The 24,822-nt window shown below is 34.5% G+C and overlaps 1 protein-coding gene and 1 non-coding gene across 4 annotated transcripts in view; one reads left to right on the top strand and one right to left on the bottom strand.

The window, feature by feature from the left end:
• LOC126370120 (homeotic protein ultrabithorax) overlaps nucleotides 1-24,822 on the bottom strand; it is a 269,283-nt gene that overhangs the window by 126,110 nt on the left and 118,351 nt on the right. For 2 of the 3 annotated variants that reach the window (XM_050014865.1, XM_050014866.1), the window contains exon 1: nucleotides 23,682-24,556. The exons of the other annotated variant lie outside the window; for it this stretch is intronic. In XM_050014865.1, the coding sequence (XP_049870822.1) occupies nucleotides 23,682-24,147 (466 nt within the window). In that variant the 5' untranslated portion in view covers nucleotides 24,148-24,556. Of the gene's footprint in view, nucleotides 1-23,681; nucleotides 24,557-24,822 lie in introns of those variants that run through there. 3 annotated transcript variants of the gene reach the window in all.
• On the top strand, nucleotides 5,386-5,457 carry Trnag-ccc (transfer RNA glycine (anticodon CCC)). The gene has a single exon. It is a non-coding gene; the product is annotated as a tRNA-Gly (tRNA).

Below are 24,822 nucleotides of genomic sequence, written 5' to 3'. Positions count from 1 at the left end.
CATTAATCGTTTACTTCAATACAGAGCTGTCTAAAAAACTGTTGGTTTTGGCTATTACGTCTATCTATGTCAAAAATAGTTCAACTACTATCAAAGTTATTCATAAAAAGTTTACAAGTAAATAATTCATCATACACACACTTCAGAATTTTCCATTATATCCAGTTTTAAGAATGAAACGGCAAACATAATTCATCTTCACACCAGACGCAATTTTTCACAAACATATCCTTGTTTCGGGCGCAGCAAAACGTGCCACAAAGATAGTCTAGGGGCACTTGAGCGTAACAATATAATAATTCACATGAATAACCCTTTATAAGCCTTGGTAAGGTGGTTAGCAAATTGTGCTGTGCCTCTTTGGATCAGGATACTGTCGTGATACACGCCACATGAGCGATATGCCTGCCCACGAAATATGATAGATTGTGTCAAATGTGCTTACATGTTATGAGTGCCTAGTACTTTTAGACTCGCAATACTGTCGTTTTTCAATTCATATTTTTTTAAGATTAAATCCATCCAGGTTGTAATTACAAAAATAAGGGGCTAACTCTAGTTACTTATTTACTGGACACGTTTGGCAATAAATTATATCAAAGGGATCTTTAAACTTTACGAAAAAATACCAACTGGTAACTCTAAATATCACTTCTTTCAAAGGAGATTAAATGTAGCAAGTATTGAATGAACACAACCGATAGCCAAAAGCATATAAAGTGACGTGGACACGTACCTATATTGCGTCTACGCACGCGAACTGCTTATAAAGACATAAATAGCGACCCCGGGCATTATGTCGAAACGCACGAGAAATTTTGGTAATATGATATTACTGCGTACAAGTGTGTGCTTTATTAGTAAATATTTAGGTCAGTTGGATTTGATAAATTTATATTAGTTTATTAACAGGATCTTTATAAAGAGCCGTTATAACTACGAAAGTATTTGTATCTAAGGTAAGGGTTCAGTAAACTACAAAATAAAACCCGCAAAAATGATTTTTAAAAACAGATTTATTTCAAAAATAAACAATAAAAATAACACTACAAACATTTAAATTAAATGACTAAAATATTGTACAGTAAATTGTGTACGAAGGACGTGGTCGTAGCATAGTGTGGGAACAAAAACAACTGTTACACTTTCCTTCATACACAGAGAATTTTCATTTAAGTAGGCACCTACTTACATCGATTGTATACTAAATTTCGATCCTTTAGATCAGACGTTGAATGAGAAAAGTATGTATTTATAAAACAAGTTTAATATCAGACAGGCACTGTTTTGCCCCATACATATTCACAATTACAACTCAGCATTATTAATAGGTAATAAAAAAGTGTTTATTAGCTAAGTACACATCATACAAGGAAACACAAAGCAATTATGAGATAGCTACAGATGACATTTACAAAGACAAAGAAATAAGAGAAGAAACCGTAGACAATCTACAATTAATGTGTTATTTTTATCAATGACAAGCGAACAAAAAAGCTCGTTGACTAAACGCAATTAAGTCATTGATTAGTTAAATGACCACCCAGATATACTTACGCATGTTACTTATATCAACTTAGGTAATTTGGCCTACGGGCGGCTCTAGCCATTCGGGAAAACGTGATGCCTTTAGCTAAACTGAGGCCTTTCGAAGGCATAAGGCCTTTAGGCCTCACGGTGGCCTTCGAGCGGCTAGCAAATCATTACTGACTTACTTATAACTCGACCAAAATGCGTGAATCAATACAATAGCTCAATAGTAACTCTGACACCAGGGTTGAAAGGGTTGGTAATCCACCTCACAACCCACACGATAGAAGAAGAAAAGCGCGAAAAGTTGTCTATGAACGGCATTGAGTCATATAGATAATTTAACATTTACTAGTAATCACTTTACCACAAAAAACAAGAACATAGAATCAATTGCAAGAAGCGATAACAATTGCGATCATCAATCAAGCTCTCAGCACTGATATAATAAACAATAGATAAAACACTAGTATACGAACAATGAGCAGTAGGAGAGTAAACTCGAGCCCTCTGAGCCATAACTCATTGCGAGTGTGAAATGTTACACGGAGGTAGAACTTCTAATACTGGAATAGACAGAAAATATGATTTTTTCATGTTTGGTCAAGACAAAAATACTTTTAATCATCATTTAAACATGTTCTGGGCACACAAAGCTCCAGCAGGTTGATCAAATGATGTAACATAATTATACATAGTTAGAAATCATATTTGAAAAACTTGGTAATTATAAATGCAACAGACACATAAATAATATTAATCTCTCTAAAATCACAAAATATATTTTAATATTAAAAGTCATATTACATCAGCCAATTAAAATAAAAACAATGTTTGCAGACATGCTGATTTTTTTTAACTAAGAACCTATAATTATGATATTTACACGCCGTAAATACATAATTATTACGATCAAAACCACGACCTAATGTGTGAAGTTTTATTTCACGAAGCATTGAAATGGACAATTCAATTCAAATTTAAAAGTTTTCACCTTAAATTAATTTGAATTATTTGACTTGAGTTACTTAATTAAGCCTTTTTATTGCTATTTAAGTCTTGATAAAGATTGTAGATATATTTCAAATATGTATGAGGGAAATTGTATTTTTATTTAAACAATAGGAATATATATCATTCCGCTTACCATAATATATACAACTTTTAGAAGGTCAATATTACATAACGGATCTTAGCTCTACATGCTGTTGCCTAGAACTTTTGAATTGATTTGAATTTTCTATCGCCAAAATAAAGAACGGAAGATTCCTGACGACCTCTTAATTGTATTTTAAGTCATACCCGTTATTTTCTTATCCACCGAAAAGAAAAGGGATGGGAGATTGACAACTGTTAATTTAAAAATGAATGAAAATCCGGGCGACTTATATAGACATCTCGCTGATATGCAACCCGTTTGATATGTGCTGTTAACTTTATTCTGTCGGGTTATTGGCCATTACAAAATTTTGGGAGGGTTTTTAAATTTCTGCCTAAAATTTTATTGGCGTGTGTCGTATAAATTTTATGGCTGTGGATTACCCGTCCCGGTGGATAAGAAAATGACAGGTATAACTAAAAATAAAATGATAATAGAATTAGTACCATCATATTGTTTATTGTTAAATATAATTAGAAATTTATGATAATTTCTCATTTATATCTACAACGATATTTATCTAACACGCTTATTAAAGAACTTTCTTTCTTATTAAGTGTTACAATCGCGCAATTACGCAGCCGGGCATTTTACCTATATACGAAGAGAATTTCAAATCATTGCAATTTTTCAATAATATTGACGTACGTGTATTGTTTAAGTTGTATATAGATTAATTTTATCTCAACGGCAGTGTAAATGGGTTCGTTAGAGCAACAAGGTTTTTTTTACATTAGGTACCTACACATTCATCATCACCAGCCCATTAACGTCCCCACTGCTGGGGCACGGGCCTTCCCTATGGATGGATAGGGAGATCGGGTCTTAAACCACCACGCGGGCCCAGTGCGGATTGGTGGTTATTAACGACTGCTAATGCAGCCGGGACCAACGGCTTAACGTGCCTTCCGAAGCACGGAGGAGCTCGAGATGAAAACTTTTTTTGTGGTCACCCATCCTATGACTGGCCTTTGCGAAAGTTGCTTAACTTCAACAATCGCAGACCGAGCGCGTTTACCGCTGCGCCACCGAGCTCCTCACGGCACCTACACATTATTTATAAATAAACTCTAAAATGAGTATTTGATTCCCATATTTACAGGATATTTCATCTCCTCTAAGTTACAAAGCAAAGAAAACGAAGTTCTCGACCATAATTCAGCGGGGTACGAAAACACACTCTCTCAAAATAGCGACATAATAACGCCTTTGTAAGGAAACTGTTCGTACATTCACTGCCACTTCAGATTTTACCTGAGTTTTGAATTTGAAAAGTAATATAAATTATTATATTACAATACTACTTAACCCTAGTCTATATTATGCTAAATTACGATAATCCAAAAAGGAAAATTGTCCTATCTATTTCAATAATATTGTACACCCACTAACGTAAAAGTACAAAGTCAATAATCAAACATTTTGAAAACGTCAAATTTCAAAGTCACAGTATAAAATCTCTCATACGGCAAAAATATCCAAATAGCCAGTGTCTCAAATGTGTAGTATCATAAAATATTATCGTGCAATAATTCGTCAGGTTCCGTGGTTTGGAGCCGGGACCACGTGGTGGACGAGGGGCGCCTGTGAGCTACGTCATAGATTAATCTCGTGGATATTGATATTAATTTGTATTATTATGTTAGGAAATCTTATTATAATTATGGCTTCAATGCAGTTTTGGGAGCAAATAAAAAGATACATACATAAACTCACGCCTATTTCCCACCGGGGTAAGCAGAGACTATAGAATTCCATTTGCTTCGATCCTGACACACTTCTCTTGCTTCCTCCACATTCATCAATCGCTTCATACACGCACGCCGGTTCAGAGTAGATCGTATTGAACCTTTTCTAAGGACATCTCTAATTTGGTCATCGTAAGTCCTTCTCGGTCTTCCTCTGCCAGCCCTACCATCAAATAAAAAGATATAGAACATAAAATCCGACAGGGGAATTGTGTCCTCTAACATGATTCTAATGACTAATGCTGATGATGATGACTAATGTTGTGGGCGATAGGCTGATCCCTTGTAATAAGGTTCATCATATCCAGCTTACGGCATCGTATCAAAAAGTGGTGGCAAGTTGTCTTTGATTACTTGTGGCTCTGCGCATCCCATAGGGATTACGGGCGTGAGTTTATGTGTATGAAAAAAGTTTGAATTTCATTAAAAGGCCTGTTCCAATGAAGAGCATAAGCTATTTATATAAATAGGCTTCAAAATCATTATTGGATTTTGGCCCTAGTGTCGATATCAAATAGGAAATCAGTACCAGTTGTTTTACCGCTGTCTTGCAATATTGTTTGCGTGTAGGAATCTACATTGCAAAGAAACGAAAACGTTCCTTCCTCACCTTTTAATTCGTATTGAACTAGTAGAGCTAATTTCAAGTCAAATTGTTAATTGATGGATAGCATTAAACAATGCCTCATATTATACGTAGATAATATTCTCTAGCTTTAAAACCTGTCCTGTGTTCAACATACGGATGTCTTGTTCACTGGTGAAAATAAAAAGCAGTTAAGTAGGTAATTAAAATACGAGTATAAGTTTAAAAACTAAAACCCGACTATGGAAAAATCGCGCTCTTTAAAGTTCGAATCAAGAAAATATTTCTCTGAAATTCTTTTGATGTTTAGGGATAGCTGTGGTCATATGCCGTGGAAAGCCAAGTCTTAGGACAGATTAACGCTCTCCGTGGTTTAGTGGTCGAACGTTGGGCTCCCGATCCGGAGGTCCCGGGTTCGAATCCCGGTGGAGACATGTCACAAAAATGACTTTGTGATCCCTACTTTGGTTAGGACATTATAGGCTGATCACCTGATTGTCCGAAAGTAAGATGATCCGTGCTTCTTAAGGCACGTATGTATATAGTCGTTACATAAGTCATGTCAAGGGCCTTTGGCGGCTCAATAATAACCCTGACACCAGGGTTGATGAGGTTGGTATTGAACCTCACAACCAACACGATAAGAAGAGAAGAAGGACAGAATGTCCTACACACCACTACCTATTCGGAAGAATTTCAGAGAAATATTTTCTTGCTAAAACACCTCGAATTTGTAAGTTTTATTTTAATACCGCACAGATTGGCTACACTTCAACAGATAGATAAGCTAAGCTACTCGCACGCACTAAAGCATCAGTCCCGACGATCAGTAGGTCAATAATTACGACCTAACGTAGCTTATATGCGTCCCCTCCATTTTTATAGGGGCCTTGAACTTGTCCCAACAATTTAGCCGGTCGATAATTCAGTACACAGGCTGATGACTCGTGTTCCGTGTGATATCATTCATAGTAATGTACTAAGTTTCTATTGTGATGTATAAAGTGAGTTGATTGGTAAAGTGGTCAAATATGTATAAAAATTGTATGTAAATTGTACGTTCTATTTTTAGTAGAGTTTGCATTATTGACGATGTTTTTAATTACAAATAATATAAAAACATGTTTTGGTCCCCGTACATGAGAAAAAATAGTTTTTTTTTTTAGAAAATCTAAACCTGTCCAAACTGCGGTCTACTGAGACTCCATTAAATGTTACTTTGTTACTTGTAAGTACAATACAATAAGGACTATTATTTTGAAACGTTACTTAATAATTGCGTGTTATATTTCAATAAGTTTAGTGATACAATCATTCTATTTGACTACTACCGTTTGTGAATAGTTGTTTTTAATTTAAACGTAATTATTTTCTATCTCCATCTACTGTAAGGGAAGTAATTTATTTAAAATGTATATCTATCAAGCTGTATGTTTTAAAAAGCTTTCACTCCGTGTGACGGTACATGTAGTAGCTGAACAAGTTAGGTGTAAACTACAAAACCAACCAATCACATAGCATGAAATCTGTATCACGTCATCATAATGGGTTCTTATTGGTCGATTGAAAACAGCTTCAAGTATGTGGAACTAGTAACAGAACAGTGATGTCATAATTGAGTATTTTATTGAAGCAATGAGGAAAGTTCTTAAATAAAACTCTTTCCAGGTTTGGACTACGGCTGGGGTATAATCAATTCGTGCTTAAAGTAGGTAGTGCACCGGAACGGAGATCTGCCCTCGCGCCTCGGGTGGTGAATAACGGAGAATAATCAACGTATACATATACCGACCAGGGTCATGTCTCAAATAACATGAATTTTCTTTACGTAACAAAAACTTATAAAAGCTTCGTCGAGTTTCCTCGAAAAATTCATTACTTATAAGAAAAAAAAACATAACAAAGCTAACTCTCCAAATACGTATATTTAATACTAATATACCGCGATATTGAATTAAAATATTAAACAAATTACTGATACAGTCGTACCTTTTTCAAAATGTTTGTAAAATACGCTTTGTTTTCATAGTTTGATGTTTACACAAATAAAAATCGCTAAGTATTTTCCTGACTCTTGTCCAAAACACCATCTCATCGTTATTATAAAATTTTGACGAACTTCGACACGAAACGTGTCTGTTTCCATCAGCGTATTATAAGGCGAAACCCTTCGGCATTATAATGGCAAATTGCTGATCTTTGACATCAGGAACAATGGAGAGACGTACGATTTATGATGTGCAGCGACTGTCGCGGATTCAATAATCCTGAGCGCGTATTCTGCTTAACGTATCTTAAGTAGACTTTTACTTAAAGTAAACTCATACGTTACATTTTTTCAGAGAATTAACATTTTTATGGGATCTTTCGAATATTGATCATTTATTGCTCTACTCATCAGTAGAGTTTATCATCATAAATGGAGATTTTTTATCACGTTACCAATAATCTACAAACCAAATTGTATACTTTTCTGAGAAAAAATGGACATATAGGTAGGTACATATACGTTAACACCTTAAAAGGAACATAATTTGTGTAAAAGTGCAGACCTCACACAGTAAGTAGTCAATATTGTCATAATTTATTCGAACCACTGCGTATAGCGGAATCGCGGACTGCTCAGACGCAGCCCACAGACGTTTGTGAAATTGTGACGTGCGCGAGCGCATACAAGGTGTTAGAAATTGAATTATAATACCAGGTTTATGTATTGAGGTTCTCTAAGGATGAAATCAATCAATATAATTTTATTTTTATTTAATGATGAACTGGATTTAATAAAAAAAATGACAATTTTTGACGTCCAGGGAAGTGGGTACGGGTCAGATCGTACAATGGAATAATATTAATAAGTAGGTAGCAATAAAATTGAATAATAAAACTACTTAAAAATAATAATAATATATATTTCTAATTTTTCATAATATTATGTGATCATTAAAATTATTGGATCTAAAAAGAAGGCGACACACTATAAAGTTATCGTCTTTGAAATATTTCTATGCTCACTTTTAGAGAAAATTAATAATGACGTCCCCTATATATATAAACATGTGTTATTTTATTATTAGATTACTTATTACACTGCATGATATCACGTTCATATAGATGTATGCAACCACGCGAGTACAAAGTTTGAGTAACGTTGTTATTTATTACTTACCTATGTTTATTTCACAAGATCTTGTGAGACGGGTCCACTTTAATATTTTATTCTAAGACACGAAATCCAAGAGTGATTGCAACTTACATACTTAGGTCCCACTATAATATCTTTGATTTTCATTTATTTCAATAAGTTCTTTTTCATTATAAATATATTTTGTACTTATTATGTACTACTACGACCCTGAAATATTAGAAAATTGATATAGTTTTTTTATGACGATTTCTGTTCTTATCTCTGACTTATTACAAAGACAAAATCAACTCGAAAAAGTTTGCCTCGGACGCGTATTGCAACTCTTATCAAACCGGGACGAGCACCTTATCCTATCTCTTTGTAATATGGAATTTACTTAATAATCACTTCAGAAAGCAAATAGAACTAGCAAACCGTATAATAATTAGCGCAGAAAGTAAAAAGCTAAGTTTATAATTGCAAGACTGGCACCAAACGGCATATTAGCGTTGCCATGACCCGTTTAAAGTCGTTTGAAAACACAGACAAACCGCTATTTAGCGCTAGTCAGCGTTTAGCGTAAATTCGAAGGCAAATGGGGTGTAGCTCTTACAACTATCAATTTAGCTTCGAGACGTAACTAATAGAAAATCGGTGAGTAAGAACGTTGTAGATGTATGTGAAATAGGGTTGAAGTATACTTTAATGTCATGACATTCGCATGAGTTAGATTTCTAATAAAAACGCGGAATGAAAAAAGTCCCCTGTAGTAGATTCTTAAACTTTGATTAATCAAAATTTGTATTGATGCAATATCACCTTGACACATGAGCCAAGAGTTACTTTTGCAGATTCAAACAAAGTCTGATACATTTTTACGCCTTATATCAACAAATATAAGACGAAGTAAATCTCGGAGGTTAGTTTATAATTTTCTGTGTAGAAAACCATACTGTAGAAGGCATTTATAATTTTATACATCATATATTCCAGTCCTTGACTACGATTTACGAGATGTTAATTGATGCCACATTATGCTAAAACGGGTGGATTTAATGAATGAAACAGATTTTCTGTTTCAATGCCTCCCCTTGAATAAATTAATGGTTTTAGAGGCACTTCTGACGATGGTTACATGGTTGCAGCTCAAAGCATAATGTAGTAAGTAGTATTTATTTCTCTCTCTCTTTATTTAAGAGCTGCGCTCTTGTTGGTGGAGTAATCGCCATTCCTCTCTTCTTCCCGCCAAATCCTTCACTTCCTGATACGACACGACCTGCACCTGTGTGTTCTTTTGTTTCATTTATTAAAACAAAACTTCTTCTTTATTACATTGTTATAAATTTAAATTATTTTACCACCTTTTTTGTATTCTATGTGTTCTCGCAAATAAATTGATTTGATTTGATTTATTTATTTTTAATTTCATTTTATATAACTCATGTTTAAGTCTGATATTTTTGTATTGTTATTGTGTGTGGCGTTCCATAATAGTAAATAATTTATTTCTTTTGTATATTAATTTGTAATAAATAGTGCCAATATAATTATTATGAAAGTACTGACATGTATTTTTTAGTTTTGGCATTTTCTTTTTAGGTATGTTAATTTCATGAAAGCCTTTAAATTTAGGTTTACTTGTAAAGAACACCTGGAAAATGTAAAAATAACATTCTATCAATTGATACTATTCATTTATGTCGTATAGGAAAGGGCAATTTTGCAAACTATATACTGTTCTTCGCTGTTCAAACCTTCATGAAGGTTCTTTTTGCAAACAATGTTAAAAAAAATATACATTGACTAAGCACAATTAGTTGTAACCATAAAAATTATGCAATTTTTGAACAATAACAGTTTAAGCTTTCAACGGTAAAGTAAACAAAAAGATTTTACCTGACAACTAAAATGAGAAATATTTATTGGTTTGACCGCAAGTTTTGAATAGAACAAATAAGTTGTTCTTTACATTCAACTCTATTGCACAAAAGTACCGTAATGTTAGGAATCGTTTTAAAAAAATGCCAGCGTCCTAGAGATTTAAAATTTCAGAACTGTGAAGCTTTAATAAGAAAATTTCGAAGTTTGTGTTATGGCACAAAATGGGACAGTTACCCTGATAAATTTTAAGATGAATTTTATAATAATATTTAGGTACTTAATGAAATGCAAGGAATACGATTCTTGATTACTTTTAAATTACCTACTTACTTCTTTATTCGAACTCAATTTGAGTAGGTACGTACTTAGCAGTTGGTATGAGCTAGACTACAAAGAGGTATATATTTGAATGTGTCCTATAAAATTATGATGTCATTACAAAGGGTACATCGGATACAAAATCTATTCCGGAATTGTATTCAAATCCCGAAAATCTTAAAGTCCTCTTAAACCACCTTCAGTAAGCAATGGAGACTAAATAAATCTTTTAATTTTATTGGCAGCAGATGTTTAATAAACTTTAAATTCCCCTCTCTAGCCTATTTAAAGGCAAATAAGGCAATTAATTAGACGAGAGAATTACCTAAACCTGAGTTTTAGTGACGTCATAGTATAGACAATACATACTATAGGGTTATAGGCAGACAGGTGCTATAAGAATGGTACTATTTTGTGATGTTTTTCTGTCATAATACATGTGAACGCATAACTCTACGTCATTACACAATAGGAAAAATAGTACCTACAAGCAAGAATGGTTTCTTGTGTTTTTTAAAAACAGATTATTTTACGATTACGTTTACGGCTTTGCAGATTCAACATTCTAAAAATATAATAAAACCACACAAAAAAAATGAGAGCGTAAGCCTTAGCTTTTTTGATGACACGAAATGGGCAACAAGTCTACCTTTTTCTCGTCTTGTCGAAATGGAAAATAACTTTTAAATTGTAAATTTATTACGTATGATAAAGGTAGGTAGGTAATTCGCTAAACTATGTATAATATAAACTTAACAAATAAAACCGTATAGCGAGGTAAAGTAGTGCAAAAAGCGAGAGACACGGTAGAACGCGCGCGTTCGCGTTTGGCGGCGGTTGGTCGTACGACGCCAATCGTAAAGTTGCGTTGTTATTGCGATCGACTCGCGTTGTGACGGTACACAAAGTCGGCAGGTGCGAACATTATCTTAATACAAGTGCTACCGAACGAGCACCGCTTTAACACGCCAAATTGAAAACGGCTTTTGAAATCTGCCGGTTTGTCGATATCGTTTTTATTGGACATTTTAATGCTAATAAAATGTCTCGTGCTTGTCTTCAAGGATGTAAATTCTCTGTATTATTGTATTGATCCGACAAGGAGGTATAATACAGATTATGTCTTAAGATTTTAATCTTATATACGTAACCTTTCTGATGTTACAGCTGGGTAAAGGTTTCTTAATTAAGATTGCGTATGTTCATTATATCTTGAGGGTTAAAATGGCCATATCGCATCAATTCATCTAAAAAAGCAGTATTTAAATTGATATTTGCGCATATAAAAGTAAGTGCGCAATGCAAAAAAATTATGTCAAATAGCAATAAGTATTGCTTTCTTAGATGTATTGCTTCGATGTGGCCATTTTAACCCCCCTTATCATACAAAGACTGTTTTAGTTGCTATATGATAAATAAATTATAGTGCTTCTTCAGAAATTCAAATCATGTTTTTCTTCAAAAATAGATACCATTATAATATAGTCTTCAGGTGTTATTTATCAGATCTAAACAGTTCTTTTATCCAGCTGCAAATTTACACGTAAGATTATTTTATATGATTGATTCATTGACCTATAAATAACAGATTATTTCATAAATAATTGCATATTTTTTGCAGATTAATTAATGTGCTCCTACATCCATTAATTATTATAAACAGTCTAGGCATGCAATTAATCTAGCTTTGAATTTTCATTTTTTATCTTTTTGTGCTGCCTTCAGTTGACTAGATGTGCTTAGTATTCAAGTATGTACGTTTTATTTAAGTTTTTTTTTTTAAATGATCATCTCTACTGAACAAATTTTGTTGACAATTTACTAGTTGTTTATCAAACTTAATCAGTCTCTTAAAATTCTTGTCATTTTGCATGGTGTTTATCAATCTCTGAAATCATCTACTGTTACTAAGCCTATTATAATATCTTTAACGACTTTTTTGGCGCAAACGTCAAATACTACCTTTTTATTCTTACTCGTACAAATTATAACCCTATTCCAAACCCTTGCAAAGTAAATTTCACCAAAGTAGCGAATTCTATGTACCTAATTAATATGGAAACAAAATAAGTATTTTGAAGGAGAAAAGTAAAAACCTAGCTAGAGTTACAATTTGAAGCGGTCAGTGGGTTTATTGGGGGAGGGGTCACTACCCCCCGTGCGAGGTAACGCGGTCAAAAATGAAAGGTAGCCATTATACTGCAAATATGGAACATTGTAAGTGCTTCTTGTGTTTTCAATATTCATTTCAATACTTACTTAAATATTTTCTGGCTGGAAATATCTTTAAGAGACAAAATTACGAATGTATTCTTTCTTAAATCGAATAAGTTATTGCATTAACGTGCAAGTTTTAAACCATATTTTGTAACTATTTCCTTGAGAAAATCTTGTTAAGAATTTCAAGTTTTGATTTTAGTAATATCTGTCAATACTTATTTTAATCGCTACTGTAACCTTTAAAAGGAAAATATAATTTCAGACTATTAAGGATTACTTAAATAGGAAAAACCAATAAGATATACAATTAAGTATTAAGCAAAATGCTAGATTACTGATTCAAAGCTATATATTAGACTATAAACAGTTTAGAACTAATGGAAAAATAGTAATTTTAAACGCTTTTAACCTATTAAAAATGTCTTAAAACTAGTATCATATTTGAAGACTTATTGCATGTTCGCTTAATTAAAATGTAATTATAATACAGGCTTTGCATGCAAAACAGCTAAAAATACAGACTGTACGGTTTGTCGTGCTCAGAACTGTATGAAATGTCCTATATACGTAAATTAAATGCAAATTCATAACTTAACTTAGCACATAATAATTATTCATAAAACTAAATTACAGTTCCAGTAATTGAATACTACCTCGGTACGCTAATGAAAGGTGTTACTTTAGTTTTTATTTTTAAGCGTTTTGAAAGTATACTCTTTTGTAGTCTTGTAGAAAAGACTGTTTAGTTTTGCTTGTTTGAGACATATTTCGGGGAGGCAGCGGTTCCGTGCGCTTGCATTCATAACGGCGGGCCTTACCCTCTTACAACCACTAGCACATATTAAGAAAAAATAACACTAAAAACTAAGGCAACATTACACACGTAAACTCAATAAATCACAACACAAATGAAACGAATTTCAAGACCAATTTAAATACGCATTAAAAGAGTGCTTGAAACACAGTCCGCGATTGTATTTTCCTTTGTAAACATGTCGGCGGGCCGCATAATGTTTATGTATTGCAAGTGCAGAAGGAAATTCTCATTAAGATTCTGCGCGAGCGCCGATGATTCCAACCGTCGTGAGGTGACAGACAAACGCACAGTCATCTCCCGTGATGCGTGTGAAAAAGTAAGAGCGTCTCTTAGATCGGCATAAAAAACTTCGTCAAAGATGAATCCAGTAGAAAACGATCCAATTTAGGTACGTTCGAAATCGTAGTTCCAAATGGGGATTCGCGATTGCACGTTCTGAAACCTTCTTCGGTTAACGATGACACCTGCCACGCGGTACTGATTACGGCGCGTAAATTGGCGATACGTGTGTCGCATCGCATCGCGTGCCCGTTGCTTTGAACGGACGCCGACACAAAATTGAACTGTGGTAGGTCACGACGCTCGATAACTCGTACGAGCTCTTATGCTATATGGAAATCGGTAAACGGGAAATTGTTCTCACTATCTAGCAATTACTTAAAGGTTGCAACCGCGTCCGTAGCATTCGGAATTCGACACAAAACTAAAGCTTCAAAGTTTTTTGGACTCAAAAGGATACCGCCTGGTTCGAAAGGTGGATATCTTAATTTCGTAGTCCTGTGGGTTAATAAATTATAATTTACGATTGTGTTCCTGGACACTGGTAAAAAACGGCCTTTATAATAGACACGTCGTTTTTTCGGCCCGCATGTAACGTTTACCGGAGCTAGGCTTTCGGCCGCTTTATCGAACGTTGACCAATTTGGCATTTGAACAATGGTACTTATAGCCATCTCTTTCTGGGATTTATTTCATATTGTTTTAATTTGAAATTCTCGCAATGATATGCTATGTTTTTATTTGACGTCCTTTAATAATAATAAGATGATTTTTATTCTTAAATCAACCTTGTGGCGTCCTACCATATAATTCGTTTTTAATTACGAATGTTAACAACAACAATCTACCTTTCAAATCGATATTCAAGCGAAATTGTTTGATCAATCGTTATTAGGCCACTGAGATACTAAACTATCAAGAAAACATTTTTATATTAATAAATGCGACATAACAATGTAACAAACACTTTTTGATACTTCGACAGCTGTTTTAAAAAGCAGGAAATAGAAAGGGACAGGTATATGGCACGCATTGTGTCGTCGATTGGGACAGTTTATTAGTTAAATATGTAGTGGGGCCATACATCATGGGGCTCGGCGCCGGCGCAGGTTTTGTTCCCCTATCACTATACTTCGATTTTATAGAATGTCTGCCTTTATAATGTCTTAAAAACTGTACAAATTTTAAGAAAACATCTTAATGTTTCGCGAAATATTTAAATACTTAATGAATTGTAAGACTTTCACAACTATTAAAGCTAGGTAAGCATCGGATGTTCTATCATATTTTTTTTATAATCGTTTAATTGCAGGAATTCCTACCGAAATGGTGTAACAAAGTTTATTGATCGTTAGCTAGAGTGGCGTTTCGAATTCAGAGCCATGACGGATTGAAATAATTTGAATCCGACTAAAGTGATTAACCACGAATAATTAAGAGGTTGCGAGAGTAAAAGTGATACAAGCTCACCTTTTGTACTTCAAAAGGCTTTTATTATTTGTAAGTGCTTTAAAATCGTCCCATAGTTAAGTCGCAGACGGGTAAGTGGTTGCAAGGAAGCTATTTCTCTGAAAATAGGTAATAAAGAAGATGATAAATTTAGGAATGGACAAGAAGCTGAAATACGTAAATAAAATAATGTAGGAAAGGAATGATCGTGTCTTCGAAAGAGGTCAAAGAATTGACTTTGGATGGTTAAGAATGAAGAATGCAATTCCGACAAGAGCGTAGCTCTTAAGTAAATGATGGCGAGGAAATTACTACTTCAAAACGTGTTGTGGATTGATGTCAGGACAAACGCTTTCGGGATATAACGGTGCTAGTGAATAATACTGTTTTGTAATATTGTAACAATAAATAAACAAAATAATCATCATCATCATCTCCCTAGCGTTATCTCGTTTTTCACAGAGTTCGCTTACCTAACCTGAAGATTTGACAGGTTTAGTTTTTACAGATGTTACTGCCTGTCTGACCTTCCAACCCGCGAAGGGAAAGCCAGCAAAATATACGTAGGTTAGGTCACAAACCTCCGAAACAAACAAAATAATAATTAACTAAAATGAGGTGTACAATTGGTTATACTCTCATAATGCATCAATTTTTAAACCAGCCTTGTTCAACCCATAATATTTCTTCTTATTCCATTTCTCGCTACAGCATATCATATCGTATTTTAAGGAAAAAACAATACAGAATACTAAGTGTTTACGTGACATAATCGATGTCAATTGTTTACTAATCGTTCCGCAGAATGACAATCATCGTCAATTAGATGCAGATTTGACGTCGGTCGACGTTTCACAATGGCCATAACGAATTATACACTGGAATTAGAATCAACACGATTACCCAGACAAGTTAAAAAGATGCATCGTCCTGTAAAACGCTACTTTCGGCACGAAGCCTACTATATCACGGAAATAAGTCCGAAATATCCTAAATGCATAAAAATTTCTTCAACCCAGACCTTAAAGTCCGGCACAGAAGGTCTAGACTGCATAAAAACGGCTATAAGTGATGGCAGTGTTAGCAATTTTGTGCTCTCAGCGTGGGCAATAAAAATTAAAATTGCTTATACGCAAGAAGATTTCAGTAGAGGCTAGTAGGATTATTTAAGAAGTGTGCTACGGTGCACTGTTTATGTGGAATTAAATATGGTTTAATAGTTTACTAAGAACGGGTTAGCGCTCGCAAAAATTAGTTTGCAATTTTGCTTATAAAGGATGTGGTTATGCGACTTTGTCGACTTTTTTCATTCCGGTACCAGTAAAGTTCAGATATTATATTAAGCAGATTTTTACCTTACAAAAGTATTTTTAGTAATGAACAGGGCATAGAACTATAAAAACTTATTACATTTCATAAAAATGTGTGTCACATTTACGTGTTAACATAATAATAATATGTTGTCACGCTTGACAAATACAAAATTAATTAGAAAAGTACATAAAATGTGGTTCACTGCCTGAACTCAATTTTAACCAGACAACTAAATAAATGGAACACAATGTAAGTAGGCACCCCAATAAAAACAGTACGACGCGCATGGAAATGACTGTCGAGCACAATGAGTAACTTATTGAAGAATTCAGTTGTTTTTTTAAGTAAAATTTGAAAATACAAATCAGGAACGTAGACTTTCTTCATTTGTTTTTGCCAATTGCTTTCTATTGCCACAAACATCGTTACTTTTTATTAAACCAAAAAGTAGAATAACGCGAACCTAAATTATTCAGAATTAAAAAAGGCCAAATTAAATACAAATAAATGAGGTTCCCATGAAGATTTACTAAGTTTGTGAGTATTTATTCAAATATGCGATCGGTTCTAGCATGGGGGCATCGCTGGAAGATTAATTGCCAAGCTGACTTCAAACGGCTTCTAGGTAATCTTTCCACGATAAAGCTATAATATTTGATAAAACTTTAGACAAATAATTGCCCGAGCAAGTTACCTAGTAGAATAATTGCATTGGCTGAGCTGCAGTAGCCTATTAATTATAATATTTAGTATATTGCTTATAATTCAGTTATCTATCGATACCCTTAAACAATGCGTAATAATTATGATTTTATTGAATACATAATTTTCTTACTTTCTAATAAAAATCTCTAGTACATAGGTGTACAAGCATATTTTGTAAAATATATCAGTTGCAAGTAAATAATGACAGATATTAATTTAATAACTATTATAGCTATATGATGGGACTTACCACGTTTGGTACTTTATAACTACTGTCCAAATATTATTTATCTGATTTAAAATAAAATATAGATACCTTTAGGAATGCCATATATAATTGTACCTATTCTTATAATATTAATGTTAATATTAAGGATTTAGTACGATCTACTCTGAACTGGCGTGCGTGTCTGAAACGATTGATAAGTGTGGAGGAAGCAAGAGAAGTGCGTAAGGATGGACGCAAATGGAATTATAGTCTTTGCTTAACCCGGTGGCAAATATGCATGAGTTTATGTATGTGAGCATTAATGTCACATCCATGTCATGCATTATATTTATTACTCGTATTGACTTATTAAATGTCTTGCACAATATAACCTACAATTTAACGTAGATATTATAATTAAAAACAAAAACTTTTTCTATGGTCTATAACATCCGAAGCCCCTGACATGGCTCATGTAACGACTACTGACTTACATCAGTAAGTAGTAGCCGGGACCAACAGCTTAACGTGGCTTCCGAAGCGGCTCAATAGTAACCCTGACACCGGGGTTGATGAGGTTGGTACTCCACCTCACAACCCACACGATAGAAGAAGAGACATCCGAAGCGATGAGACAATATCGCACGACTGACACTGAAGCATCAGTCTTATGCAGCGTTCCCAGCGACCGACAAACCGACTTTATAATATGCATTTTTACATAGTTATGCATACGGACGTATCATCATAGTGGATTCGATGGATCTTCTTGCATGAAATAAATCGTGAGGACACATACATAATTAGACTTCTAAATATGAAAGGAGCTAGTATATTTCCTTTTGTATTTGAGGTTATGAATAATTAAGTAACGGCATAAATAGGCAGTTTCCTGCACGGCACTTTTGTAACGTTTTTTTTTTATAAACTATTTTCTCTTAGTATCCGTTACTTTCTATTAAATGGTGAAACGAATTATGTAAGCTATACTACACTTCACATTAAGCCGTATAATGTAGGCTTCTATACTTTTGAATTGCTATTAGATTCCGTTTTGTTTATATATTACCGTATATATTACGTTTTAGGTCCAAAATTTTGTGTTAATACAATATTATACGAAACATTTTTGATTTTATGCTAGCTTCTATTTCTAGAAAGCATTTTTTTATTTATCTTTGACCCAGTTAGCTAGCCCATTGAGAATATTGTCATGAGCGTATGTAATGTTGTTATGTTATTAGACAACAAGGGGGTTAAAATGGCCACATTGAAGCAATTCATCTAAGAAAGCAATATGCGCAATGCAAACAAATGTCAAATAGCAATATTGCTTTCTTAGATGAATTGCTTGGATGTGGCCATTTTAAACCCCCAGAACTAACTATATCCAACAAACACAAAATTACAAATGTAATGTAAACAAACAACTTGCAACAAAGGAGCAAAACAACTGAGCAGTCGTGAAGATGGATAAGCAAACCACTGGATAGGCCACAAGTGGTCCGTTACCCGATGATTTTCAATGCAACGCATAATACCTGAGGTCAGGACTGGTGCCATTATCGTCTGAGATAGACCCTTGGACGGTACTATGTACTACGTAGTACTCATCGTACCCTGGTATTGAAAATTGTATCATCAAACTGGTACCTTCCAATGAAGTGATATGGGCTTGCGGATTCTTTGTACGATTGGTAGCTTGTGCACAATTGTTAGTGATTAAATATGTGTTCATGTCGAATTAAGCGATCTGAATGAGCATGCAGGTGTCTGAAGAACACTACGCGTAGTCTATATAGAGATAAATGCTAAGTTTGTACCTAGATATATATTCATTTGTATGTAGTCTCATAATATTGTTTCCGGCCAAGTAGTTAATGTCATCTGCGGCAAATCTACAATAAGTCACATCAAGTAATCCCATATCTATCACAATTTTGGAATACGGTAATAAATGAATAATATCTAATAGGCTCTCTAGATATGAAACAGTCAATCTCCTCAATAAAATATAAAACTTAAAATATAAAACTTAAAATATGAAATTAAATATAATTAGACTTAGAACTAATACACTAATGACTAATTTCAATTCTTCATTTTGCAGCTCCTTTGAAGCTTCGAGTCGACGATGGCACACAAAAAGGAATCACAGAAAATACTCGGGATATTATTTATCACTTCACAGCTGCACACCTATGATCGATCCTTATCCAAGATGGCCGCTGGCGCGCCGCGAACAGGCGGGAAACAAGCGCAGGCGCACCTCCTACAACACCCGTCAATCTTCTAAAACGATTTGAATTTTGGAGTTATTTCAATTTTCGAAATGCGCGAAACGTCCTGGCACTCAGACGGCTTGTATGATACTAAACGCTAAAAAATAATAAGTGTATTCAAAAGTCGAACATAAAACATCTCCCCCATTATTAGTTTATGGTTGCGACTGTTACTGGGCTATTATGCGTATTTTTGTGTGTATCCGTGTTTGTTTTGATTGTGTGCGGACGGACGAGCCAATTTGGGGAACCAACAAAATGCTTCTATTGAGTCACTGTTCATTCCTCTTTTTTGTTGTAACTATTAACCAAGGCGTCTCATGCTTATTATTGTTGTAATTTGCAATTATTACTTTTATTGTTCTTGAAATATTTAATTCCTTAATTATGTTTTTTAGCAAAATTCAAGAGTTTTGATTTTAGAAGGCTTTATAATGTAACTTCATCTTAATTTTCATTCTGAAGTTTTTGTTAATTATAATTTTATGATTGTTATTATTACCACTTTTTTGCACAGCAACACGTCGTTACTACTTGTTCGCAAATTATTTAGATTTATTGTTAATAAGTATTATTTTATTTCTTGTACTGAATGTAACGAATATATACGTAAAGTAGAGCAACCTTCACGTTCACGACGTAACATTTTAGGAGTCCACTTATTAAATGTGTGAACCTCGTAACAGACTTTTTGTCAAGTATTATATCGCTTTATGATTGTTATATCTAAGTAGTTAGTTGTTTCTTTCGATGAGTTTGTAATTTTTATAAAAAAATAGTGTGTACATTAATGTGTGTAATTTAATATATTTTTTTAAACATTATTCTATTTTGGGTTTTGTATATTATTATTTTGTTAACATCTGTTAATTTATAATGTAACCTACATATTAGAAAGTAATTGATGACAATAACATTTCACTTATACAATATTTCGTAAAATCTTTATTACATAAAATCATTTTAGTACATTTTGGGAAATTGAACATGCTTTTTATCTTAGGCAATTATTTACTTTGGTGAATATACTTACCTACTTTTTTTACCAAAAAAATAATTCTTTGCGCGTTTAAATCTTAAAAAACAATAACTTATTTCATTTATTTGTAATATTATTCCATAGACTATTGACAGATGAACATTGCATATAATATTAGTAAATTTATGTTCATTTAGTACAGGACATTAATAAATATATATAATATAATATTAACTAAATAATATATTACTATTAAAACTAAAATTTTAATCCTTTTGAAGTTTTTCTATTTTGAAGCACTGTGTTTAAAAGGTCGTGAGAAACTATTCGATTCCTTTAAAGCAACTGGAGGCCCTAATTTAAATTTTTGTTGATACATAAACAAAACAAGAAGATGTCTTATCAACCGTTTACAAGTAAGCAACCAGCTAGTGATTACTATATCTCATTTCCCTTCAATAAAGCAGCATTTAAAACGTTTTGGCCCTCAAGCGAAATTCAGTCGCCAATTTTGAAACCAGTTTAGAAATTATAGGGTCAGGCCAGTAAGGTTAGATGTTTTTGAACGAAAGGTAAAATGAAGAGGTAAAGTGAAAAACTGGTTGAACATGCAGTTCAAATTGAAGGCTTGCAGTGTGAGTAAATTTTGTAGGAGAGCTTGTGAAAGAATTCTTCGTCGGGACAGTGATATAACATACCTATTGGAATTTAACTTGCCCAATAAGTAGCGATAAGGGATATAAAATTTTTAAGACTAGTTTTTTTTCGAAATAGTCATTTATTAATAACAAAGTTACCCATTATACTTATACAATTTTGAATGAAAATGATAATTACTTACTATCATATTTCAATTAAACATTTATTCTATATAGGTAAATAATAATTCCACGAGATTTTCTCAACAAAACAATATTTTTGCCACTCGATAGTGACTCGTCTTGGAATTGAAGGCTCGGGAGATGCCCGAACTTTTCATACAGCCCACGTTCGTAGCGTCCTTGTATTGTTTTCGCTGGCCGTGTTGCGTGAACCCCAGTGAAATATGGCCGACAGTTCGACTACTTATTTTGTTTTATTTTTTAGGCCGTGTTACTTAATTTTATCAAGTCGCATGAGTTATGAGCAGTGGGACCACACGCATCGTTAATTACGCGTTAGTAATGCAAGGTGAGGCCCGTGGTAGGGCTGCTAGGAATCTTATTGGTGCAATTTCAAATTCCGATTCGAATTCGTTTCGAATTTGACATTTGGAAAATTCGCGCGCTTGTTGGAAATATCTGGCTTAAAATATAAATTAACTTGTAAGACGCCATGTTCTAATTTTAAAAATGTTATCAAATTGTTTAGAAGACCAGTTATGTGTCTTACAGGATTAACACCAATGGGGTTAATAAAATATTACACATCAATGATTATCACATACGACAAAAATTAGAAATGTCAGTGTCAATATTTTGCGACATCTATTTCAATCTGTTAACCCACTCACAAACACAAAAAGAAAACCGTAACTTATTTTTTTTTTCACTTAAATATTTATCAAAGAGATACGATTCGTAAAGAATTTTTTATACCTATTTTTTTATTATTATTGTCCTTCGGCTTAGCAACTGCTGAACTATCATCTCAAGTGTACAGACCATTTGGTTGGTCAGTGGCACTCTTCATTTTAATAATAATGCGCCCAAACTAGATCGGGTCGTTGACCCGGGCGGGCGGCGCGGGCGCACGTTCCCGCTTCAACTCGGGCCGCTAAAATACTGCTACGGGTACTAGGTACGAGAGAAAAGAAAGAAGAAAGTAGGTCCTGTCTTATGATTGTAAGTAGAATTTATGATAATTGTTTGTGATATATTTTTTAATGTATTATTCATAGTTTGTGTTCATAGTAAAAAAAAAACATAATTATTAAGTTATGAATTTAAAACGAGAACTTTATAATGAAGGTCTTAAATCTAAGAGTAAAATAGTTTTGCATGTAATACCGGAACCATTAATAAAAGCCTAATAGCTATAAGTAGCCACACCCACTGATGATGAAAATTGTTTACGAGATTGGTCCAGTTGCTTAATTAGGCAGTTTTTATCATGTACCAGTAGGTATATTATTTGTTTTAATATAAAATATAATACTTGGTAGCTATATCTATTTTTAAGAGTTGCAGATGGTTAGGGGTTTAGGATTGCAGATGGTTACGAAAAACTGCATTGTAATTGAATAAAATGTGAGGGACTGATGTTACCTTTCATCTAGGCTAGAGCCACTATACTTTAGTACTTCTACGATTTCAGAATTTCAATTGTAATGAAATGGTATATTATTGAAATATACTTTAGTTTATAAAATATGGCTATCCTATACAATTTATATGGCCTAATTAAGCTAATAAAAATGCTTATCAATCGTATTGTCCTTCAGCAATAAAAAAAATATCATCACTTCGTTCGTTTCAATTCCAGAAATTATTACATATAGCTAAGTAATATAGTTAAGTTCAAATCTTATTCATTGATCTTTAGTATCATATAACTGTTTTTTAGTATCTTTATTTATAATTGTAGTAAGTAAATTTATAAATTTTATTTCTAAACAAACCCTGTTTTTAAATGATTTTTAATGTGAGAAAATTAAGTAAAGATAATTTATTAATGATTCATTTGATGGCTCCATAAATTAAGGAATGGCACTCAAATCTGTCGCACTAATAAGGTGTTAACGAGGGTCGTCGGTTTTATGTGCTTTTTATTGACACTTGAGTCAAGTTCGTCGCTACCTGCTACTGTGTTCTTATTGGCCTCCAACGAGAATTTTATCGGCGATTGAAGAAAGCTCTACGGGCAAGCGGCATTTTAGAGCTCACAGCTCCACTATACGAAGACGAACTATGCGGTAGTTTTGTGCCTTTTTTTTATTAATTAATGATTAAGGTAATTAATTTTCGTCTAGCTCTATGTTTCTAGATAATGTGGAGATTTCGTGTAAAATGTTTACTAAAGCTATGAATTATACTATTTCGTTTTCGAATATTTTCGAAGTTTCTGTAGTCTGTGAAGGAATGTATCAGTTAGGGTCACTGACCTGCTATGGCCATCCAAGGGTAGAAGGTGTGATTGGTGGGTTGATGCTGGACGGGCTGCGCTGCGGCTGCTGCGGAACCTGGGAGTGCACACTGGTTCCCCCAGGGGAGGGCTCTGCCTGGACTCGAGGACTCACTGTATCGCGCCTCTGGGGTGCAGGCTGCCGGTCTCACCAGCGCGCCCAGACCGGAGCCCCAGGCCTCCTTGCCTCCATAGCCATTCTGTTGCTCTCCTCCGGCCTTGGAACAATCTGCCTTGGCATACTGTTGCTCTCCAGCGTAAAGTTTGCAGGCCGCCGCCACTGATGCATCGTACGGCGAGTCCTGCGGCCGCGGCTGGTGCAGTGCGTGCGGCTGGGCATAAGTTAGTCCTAGAGGAAACCCTCGGTACTGGTCTCCTCCGCCACTCCCCTGGTGCACCCCGTGGGCCCCGTAAAAACCACCCTGCTCGAAGTAAGAGTTCATCATGAACAGTCACCGTCACCAACTTCACTTAGAAGACAGCACTTATGTCATCGCGGTCCCACGCGCCGTGATAACGCGACCTCCGCCAATGTCACTCCAAATACAGACAGTGAATATTAACCTTTATTAATTTTATTGCCTCTTAAACGTCACTCGAGCGTCATAATGGGCTTCGTTGGCGATAAAGGCCAGTTGACGTGTGTTTACTTTTTACGATTATTTTACGACTTGGGAGCGCGTGCCGCGGGTTTTACGAGTTTTAAGCGGTTCCGTCTGCCGAGTCGTCTCACGCTGGTTGGTGGGTGTTATGTTTTATTTTCAGTTCGCGATGTGTGAGCCGGGCACGTTGCGAGCGAAGTTTGTGTTCGCGAGTGGCAGGCGAGCGAGCGCGTCCGGGTAGCGACCAGCGCGGTTCGACTCACGCAGTCTACTAAGAGCCCGCGAGACGAGACACGCGCGCCGCCCCGCGCCCGCCTGGCGATCGCAACGCGCCCGATTGTTCCGTCCCCTTTTCGCTAATGACTATAAATATTATCAGTTACGCTCTCTTTTCCCTTTCTTATCACTGCCCATATAACACGTGGTTCCTGTGTATTCTCCATGAAAAACTAACATAACTTCTATCAATCACTCCTTAATGATCTAAAATCAATGTAAACTTTACTGATAATAAAAATC

The sequence above is a fragment of the Pectinophora gossypiella genome, chromosome 10 (assembly GCF_024362695.1).
Source record: "Pectinophora gossypiella chromosome 10, ilPecGoss1.1, whole genome shotgun sequence".
Lineage (NCBI taxonomy): Eukaryota > Metazoa > Arthropoda > Insecta > Lepidoptera > Gelechiidae > Pectinophora > Pectinophora gossypiella.
The sequence above is the reverse complement of the archived record's forward strand: the minus strand, read 5'-3'. Positions and strand labels throughout refer to the sequence as shown.